At 35.0% G+C, this 8,893-nt stretch overlaps 1 protein-coding gene across 2 annotated transcripts in view; it reads right to left on the reverse strand.

Moving 5' to 3' along the window:
* Window positions 1–7,090: 7,090 nt before the first annotated feature.
* Window positions 7,091–8,893, reverse strand: part of SPRY2 (sprouty RTK signaling antagonist 2) — a 6,877-nt gene continuing 5,074 nt past the window's right edge. For both annotated transcript variants that reach the window (XM_074299336.1, XM_074299337.1), the window contains exon 2: window positions 7,091–8,893. This exon is cut by the window's right edge and continues 39 nt beyond it. In XM_074299336.1, the coding sequence (XP_074155437.1) occupies window positions 7,931–8,881 (951 nt within the window). In that variant the 5' untranslated portion in view covers window positions 8,882–8,893 and the 3' untranslated portion in view covers window positions 7,091–7,930.

Genomic DNA, 8,893 nt, shown 5'->3' on the forward strand with positions numbered 1-8,893 from the left:
CTTTTTTGATGCATCTTCCAGGAAAATAATAGGGAAAAGGTCAATCATAGGAATAATTTTTAAATGAATCATAGTAGCTCTATTAGTAAATTAAAGTTGAATGTTTTATATTCATTCATTCAATCTATTTTTTAAACTATGGATTTCAACTACTTTTAAAAAGTACTATTCCAGTCAATGCCTCATTTTGTCATGGATTTTGTCCTGGGATTTCAAAGGTTATACCCATAGACCCCAAACTTTGACATATTCCACTATTTTGGAAAAAAAATTAAATAATTTCTAGCATCAAACTTCATCTTTGTTGAGAGGATAAGATTATTTAAGTACAGAAAGTCAGACTGACAGTAGCAGAGTTGCAACTTAGTGATTAATATCTGATCATAATAATCATAGGAGAAATACAGGATAGGACTGAATCCTGTACAATAACTTCTATAGTAGCATTGGTAGAGTGCAGAGGCTGATAAGAGTCACATACTTTTAGATCATTTGTAACCTTTAATTTTGTTGTTATCCTATATGTGAAATGCTTAATCATATCAATGTTGACATTCTACACTATGAAAGAAACCAGAAGAAGGAAATTTCACCAAAATGGAAGGCTGGCCCCCAGCTTATTTTGGAAGAGTCAAAGAAAGGTAGGGTTGCTTTCATCATGTGAAATTATGCTTTACGAAAAGCCTAATTTCATGGGCTGTTCATTTTATATTAATGTGCCCATGGAAGATTTTTACAAAACAGACCATTATGAAAATAACTACAATTTATGTAGCAACATCTGTTCCAGAGAATGAAGAAAAAAACTTCTATGATAAACTTGGCAAGACCTCAAGTATACACACACACACACACACACACACACACACACACACACACACACACACACTCATGTAAAATTCAATGAGATGAAATTGATTGATAGACATAGTAACACTAAAATATGAGTGCTAATTCTTCCTTTTGGATTTAATGTTAAGATATAGAGAGGAATCCTGTATTGGGTAAACTGGATCCTCTGGGAAAATATAGGACAATCATACAAGATGAGAAAGCTTATTGTGATAAGCATGACTAAAGATTGTATCTGTATTAAGGACAACCTAAAAACATGGAATTAATCTAGATATGGATCCACACTTAACACCATATTCCAAGATAAGATCAAAATGGGTCCAGGATTTAGGCATAAAGAGTGAGATAATAAATAGATAGATTAGAGAAACAGAAAATAGTCTACCTCTCAGACCTGTGGAGGAGGAAGGAATTTATGACCAGAGGAGAACTAGAGATCATTATTGATCACAAAACAGAAGATTTTGATTACATCAAACTAAAAAGTTTCTGTACAAACAATACTAATGCAAACAAGATTAGAAGGGAAGTAACAAATTGGGAAAATATTTTTAAAGTTAAAGGTTCTGACAAAGGTCTCATTTCCAAAATATATAGAGAACTGACCCTAATTTATAAGAAATCAAACCATTCTCCAATTGATAAATTGTGAAAGGATGAACAGACAATTCTCAGATGATGAAATTGAAACTATATCCACTCATATGAAAAAGTGTTCCAAATCACTACTGGTCAGAGAGATGCAAATTAAGACAACTCTGAGATACCACTACACACCTGTCAGATTGGCTAAGATGACAGGAAGAAATAATGATGAATGTTGGAGGGGATGTGGGAAAACTGGGACACTGATACATTGTTGGAGTTGTGAAAGAATCCAGCCATTCTGGAGAGCAATTTGGAACTATGCCCAAAAAGTTATCAAACTGTGCATACCCTTTGATCCAGCATTGCTGTTATTGGGCTTATATCCCAAAGAAATACTAAAGAGCGGAAAGGGACCTGTATATGTCAAAATGTTTGTGGCAGCCCTTTTCGTAGTGGCCAGAAACTGGATGATGAATGGATGTCCATCAATTGGAGAATGGTTGGGTAAATTATGGTATATGAAGGTTATGGAATATTATTGCTCTGTAAGAAATGACCAGCAGGACAAATACAGAGAGGCTTGGAAAAACTTACATCAACTGATGCTGAACGAAATGAATAGAACCAGAAGATCGCTGTACGCTTCAATGTTGTATGAAGATGTATTCTGATGGAAGTGGATATCTTCAACATAAAGAAGATCCAACTCACTTCCAGTTGATCAATGATGGACAGAAATAACTACACCCAGAGAAGGAACACTGGGCATTGAAGTAAATTGTTAGCACTACTGTCTATCTACCCAGGTTACTTATACCTTCGGAATTTAATACTTAATGTGCAACAAGAAAATGGTATTTACACACATATATTGTATCTGGGTTATATTGTAACATATGTAAAATGTATAGGATTGCCTGTCATCGGTGGGAGGGTGTGGAGGGAGGGGGGGATAATTTGGAAAAATGAATACAAGGGATAATATAAAAAAAATTACTCATGCATATATACTGTGGAAAAAAATTCTAAATAAAAACAAAACAAAACAAAAAAGAACATGGAATTAATCACTCAATCAACAAATATTTATTAAATACCTACTTCATAACTGGCAGTGTGTTACACTGGTGATATAAATATAAGGAATAAACAATCTCTATCTACAAGGAGCTTTCATTTTAATAGAAGAGAAAATGAAGACATATATAAACAAAATAAATTAAGTGTGGAAGTAGGAATTGCTACCTTTGAGAAAAATAAGTAAGGAAAGATCACAAAAATATATCTCATTTTTGTGTGTGATCAAGCTATTGGAGAGAATTGAGACCAACAAGTCTCCTTCCCTCTTAAATATCTTCCCTTCCTTGAATTTCTGTTGTTTACAATGTGCCTTTGTTATAGTATTGTGTCTCTTATTTTATATTAAGAATCAAAAATTTAAGTTTAGCACCATTTTTACCTGTGTATCATTAAAGAAATATCAACAAATTGGATAAGAAATGCTAACCCATATTTCTCTTCTAAGTGGACCTTTGTGTTCAGTTAAAAAAGCTCTTGTTCTCTGTACATTAACGAGTGTTTTGAGAAATAAACTTCTGCAAGTTATGTTCAAGTCTTACATGTCCTATCTAGCCAAGCCAGGGGCCAAGTCAACATATTCTTTATAATCTCCTCTAATAGTTCATAAAAAAAATTACAGCAAAGAGCATTTGTCAAATTAGGCTGGGATTTAAGAATTTTTCAGGCTACTCAATCTGTAGAATTAAAAAGTGTGAAATGTTTGATAACCACTGATAGAGGCTAATATGTGTATTTCTTATATGTAATTGTGTGGGGTTTTTTTTTAAGCAAATAAGAATGGTCCTTTTCAATTTACTGTCAAATTTTGGAGACATATATAGAGATATTACTCTTAGTCTATCATTTTGCTATTTGTCTTTCATGCTGCTAGTTCTAAGTGTATAAAAGTCTTCAGTTCAGCCAAGGAAATTTGAGCACATCTTTATGATTGCAGTGAAATAGGTTGCAGTCAAAGTGGATATGGTCTGTCTGGCTTATTATCCTGTTAAGAGAGTGGCCGAACCAGTGCTTATGGATAGCAGCTGCATGCCTTCACTGTGAAGATCACTCAGGTCAAACCAGATAGGCCACATTTTAAAGTCTTGGTGTAGGCTGCAGTTATCATAAAGACCCAACCTTAGAATGAGCCAATACAGAAGGAAGAATGAGGCAATCACTTGAGTTCTTCAGAAATGTCACCATCAGTTTATGGAAAAAGCCAGGAAATGACGGGATACTGGCAAAAGTGAATTTGTTTAAGCTATCCAGGTAAGCACTTTAATTCTCCAATTCATTTTGGATCTATAGACATAACTTATGTTGCCTATGTGTGCAACTTGCAAAAGAAATAGAAAATTGAAGTGGATTTTTAACCTTCAAAGACTTTTTGGTAATCTTTCCTTGTGTGTCACATCACCAAGCTATTCATATTTAAAAAAATATGCTTGACTACAGGATGATAATAAATTTAGCCAACTTCTTCCTAAAGACAGCTAGGTAGGCTTGAGCACAGGATTTGGAATTGAAAAAGATTTGAATTCCAATGTGGATTCATATATTTTGTAGCTCTTTGACCCTGGACAAGCCACTTAATTTCTATTTGCCTGTTTCCTCAATTATAAATAACAATAGTATCTGCCTCCCAGAGTGGTTGGAAGGATCAAATGAAATATTTGTAAAGTGTTTAGCATACCTTAGTATAGGTGTTATAAAGATGCTTAGTCAAAGGGCAACTGGATGGCTCAGTAGATAGAGAACCCTTCTTGAAGTCAAGAGGACCTGAGTTCAAAATCTACACACTTAATATTTTCTATCTTTGTGACCCTAAGCAAGACAAGTCCAATTGCCTCACTAAAGAGAAAAATAAAATGCTTAGTCCTTTCTCACCCAAAGTTCTGCTCAAGACACGGATGCCTTGAGATAAGAGGATAAGTGGTCCAGAGTAGAAGCAACCATGGAAAACTCTACATGTAATAAACTTTTCAACATTTGGTCCTATGGGTTTAAAGACCAATCAACTGACAGTTAATCCCATGAAATTCTTCACTAGCTATCAAATGCCATGTGTACAAATGCAAAGTACAAATTCACTTACTTGATAATATTTATATTTTAGCTTTCACTCTAGTATCTAGTAGTTCTTGATCCAGTAGAAAAAGAAAAACAAAACACTGGGTAAGTTAGGGGAAGTGTTTTTCCCCCCCTGCTTTGGCCTTCTCCTTGCTTTCATAGACAAATATTAAATAATCTCCAGAGCATGCTCCAAAATGGCAGAAATTTGGCAGGGCCTTAAATCTCCTCCTTAAAAGATATAGATGAATGTTTTTAAGTAGGAATTAAATTGATAACCATTCTAAAATGAAGACCAAACACAGATGAGCTTTTCCACCAAAAGATCAGTTGGAAACATCAACATCTTAATCACCATAAAGGAACATATCTCCTAAATGTTTAGTCATTTCCATTATGCTATTGATTAACAATTAATTTTTAGCTTGTCACATCACTGGAAAGATGTTATCCATTAGCTTATGTATTCATTTTATTTGCAATGCAAACTTTTTCAGGCTTACTTTCTTTTAATAGAAATTTTCAGAATTTAAAATATCATTGCTATAAACCTCAGTTGCCTAGAGTGAGATGGTCACATCTTGAAAGCAATAATCCTTTAAAAACTCCACCTCAAGCAGCATAGTCAGTATCACTGACTGCTTTCAATTTATACCCAATTTTCTATATTCTTACAAGGTATTCTGGTTCCATGCAAGAATGGAGTATAATGTTTAAAAGGTTATTTTGATAACTTTATTTCTTTCTTATCTCTAAACAAATTGTCTTTCTTATGATAGAAAAAAAATATTAAAATACTAAATCCTTGACTCCTTTTTGATTATCAGTGTCATAAATGCTATGTAAAGGCTTATGATTCACAAAAGTGTTGTTGTTCAGTTGTTTCAGTCATGTCCATTGTGACCCCATTTGGGGTTTTCTTGAAAAAGATACTGGAATGGTTTGCCATTTCCCTCTCATTTTTACAGTTTTACAGTTGAATTACCTGACTAAGATTACATGTCTGAGGTCAAATTTGAACTCAGGAAGATGAGTCTTCCTGATTCCAAGCCACCATTGCCTTCTATCAACTTCATAATGGCATGAGTGTTCTATTAGGAAGCAGTCTCTAGATGCTGAGAAACTGAGAATTTTTGTTGGCCATCTTTATACCAGAAAGAACAATATGCATACAGGGTAAAGTTCTAAAGAATCAGATCAAGGCTTGCGACTGTTTATATTTGCAAATTTTGTTAAACTATGTAGAGTCAAGCAAACTATTCTAACAACCAGATCCCAAATCTGGATCAACAGTTAAATTTGGCTTTAAGAATTATGATATCCAGTAACTTAACATTACTTTTTTTCACTAAACAAATTCTCAGATAATTTAATCTTTTTCTTGGAGAGGGTTCAGAATTAATTGAAGGTCTTTCATGCTATGTCTGAGTTTAGAAGGATATGATTCCTCGAAAGTTAATTTAAAAAACAAAACAGCTCTTCACCTCCCCCCCACTTTATTAAAAAGAAAAAAAAAAGCCTGCACGAAGACCTTTAAACTTAAAGAGATAAATACTCATATCAGGAAATGATAAATTTAAAAGACAAGTAAATCATTTCCTAGACTTTTGGCAGGTCTTAGAAGTAAACAGTTTCTGACCTCCGCAAATGGCAAGAGTCACAAAGTTATAAAACAAAAAGCTTTTTTCAAAATAAGGATTCATAAATATTTTATTCACTGTCTACTATGTGCTATGGACATAATATGACATGTAGTGGTTTTTTCTTTTTTATTGAGCTGCTAGCTCTATGCTTTCAAGAAGTAATTCCAAAATCACTACCATTGTCTACAAAGTGCAAATGAAGCTTTGGCAGATGTCAGGCTAATCTAATCAGTTAAGACAGTTAATCCAGGCTCTTCAGGTGGACTTCTTGGCTTTAATTTTTAAATTGACACATAGGCCATAGCTACATAATGACAGACATTTGAATCAAAACTAAAGATTTCAATTAATCATCCAAATGTTTTCATTATTGGATATTAATTCACAGATACAAATATAGTGGAGAGATGTAGTCAATATTCAACTAACACTTTGTAAGGATTGTTGGTTTGGGGTTTTTTTTTGGGGGGGAGCTGAATTATTCAAATAGTGACCTCAATTTGCCAATTCATGCATAAAATAAGTTATTATTTCTGATAATAGTAGTATACCATTATAGATAATATATAAGATATAAATAATAATAGTATACTACTATAGATAATAGTATACAGTCATAACCAATTTAAGTATTGAAAACTCTACAATCCAGTGAAGTGACTAGAACATAAATAATGACATACAACATTGACTCTCATCACAAAGAGAGATGTTTTGCTAGTCACCAAGGTAAACTGGTTCATTATCTATTTCATTTAATAGTGATGGCCTAGTCATATGCTAAAAATAAATTGTGCCATTAAAATTGGTAAGTAATGTCATAGTCAGATTTTTAATCTCACAGGAACAGAGGGAAAAGAAGACAAACAGCCCAGTTTAATTTCAAACGTTAATATATTTTCTATTTTATATTGAACATATGCATCTGTAACCCCTTACTTGCAGCAACTATCACGTCCTCATAAAAGGGGTGAAATTTGTAAGATGCCTCTTAAAATAAATATTCTTCTTCTTTATAAAATAATAAAACTTCAAATAAATATTCTTTACACTAAACAATATGTTGAAAAAAATTAGAAAATAAAGGCTGAATTTTACTGTAACTGTACAATATACATGAAGTCCAAAGGGAAATCAGAGTCTTGCAATAAAGGTTTTCTGTAAGGCAAAATACAATCTAAAAACATACTGATTGATTCACATTCTTCCGAATGTACAACATATTAGTATAATATTTTGTGACTGTGCCATGCATTATGGCACAACTTGTTTTTTCACAGTTGCAAATATTATTGTATATACAAAAATATAGCACATTATCTCTGGCAGAAAACAATGGAAAAAAGAGTCATTTGCTAATTTACAAACTTTGCAAGTACTATTCACAAATGATAAAGTTGCCTAGGAGTGTCTGTGTTGCTTTAGCTTATGCAATATGTGGGTCACCAAGTTCTGTATCCCATATTTTGAGCTCCATTAGCTGTGTTCTAACAAGCCTATCAGTTAAGATGGCACACGCACAAAAAAAGCATTTCACTGCAAACAGCAAAGTATATCCCAACCCTTACTAACAGTGCCAAGATTATAACTGTTTAGTTGGTTGCATATGTGTTAAAAGAGAGACAGAGAGAGAAAAAGAAAGAGAGAGAAAGACAGACAGAAAAAGAGAAATAGAGAGAGACTTCTTATTATTACTGTATTCCTGATTAATGATGCTATGTTGGTTTTTCAAAGTTCCTAGGTGGGACACTGGGAACCCTGCAGCAAACTGTATTTGAGTTTTTACAGCGGCACCCAGGCCTATTAACTCGATCATAACACCCCTGGCACAACTTAAGGCAACCCTTGGCTGGAAGATAACACCACAAACAAGGCAGGAAGAGAGACATGACCCCCATGGCAGACCACCGAGTACAGCAATGAGACTGACTGCAAGAGCAGGGGTTGTCAGCACAGTTATCCTCATCATCATTGGAGCAGTGATAGAAGAGGCCTTTCACACAGCATACACAAGTCCCATAATCAATCACGTTCTGAGCTGAGCAAAGACACTGTTTGTCACAGATCCAGTCTGATGGCAGAGGCCTTGGATAGGTGCACTCCTTACACTTACACTTCCCACAATCCTCACACCTGTAGGCATGCAGACCCAAGTCTTCCTTGCTCAAGGGCTTCAGTTCACCTGGTTTGAGCTCAGATTTGGGCTGCACCCGGATTATCCCATCAGCAACTAGCCCTGAAGAAGAAAAGGATGATCCTAAAAGTCTTTGTTCGGAGGAATTGCTACTGGTACTTGTCCTTGTACTGCTTCTGGATCCCGTACTCACAGTGCTAATGGATCGAGACAGAGGTGCTCGAACAAAAGAATGTGTCTGTGAATGCTGGACCCGGTTAAACTGACGGTGCTCAGTTAATCCGTGGAGTCTTTCATTTTTGTGTTGAGTGGTGGATCGAGGGGCAGGTTTGACTCCGGGTCTTGGAGCTACTGTAGGTCCCTCGGTATATTCATTTGTGTTTCGGATGGCCCTAATCTGGTCCAGTGACAACACGTGAACCTGCTGTGTGAGAGCATCTCTCAGGTCAGGCTCCCCATGCTGCCTGCCACTGTCACGGGGAGCCTGTAACAAGGGCTGGGACCCACTGCCATTCTGAGCTCTTGTCTCCATCAGGATTCTGAA

This window comes from Sminthopsis crassicaudata, chromosome 3, assembly GCF_048593235.1.
Source record: "Sminthopsis crassicaudata isolate SCR6 chromosome 3, ASM4859323v1, whole genome shotgun sequence".
Classification (NCBI taxonomy): domain Eukaryota; kingdom Metazoa; phylum Chordata; class Mammalia; order Dasyuromorphia; family Dasyuridae; genus Sminthopsis; species Sminthopsis crassicaudata.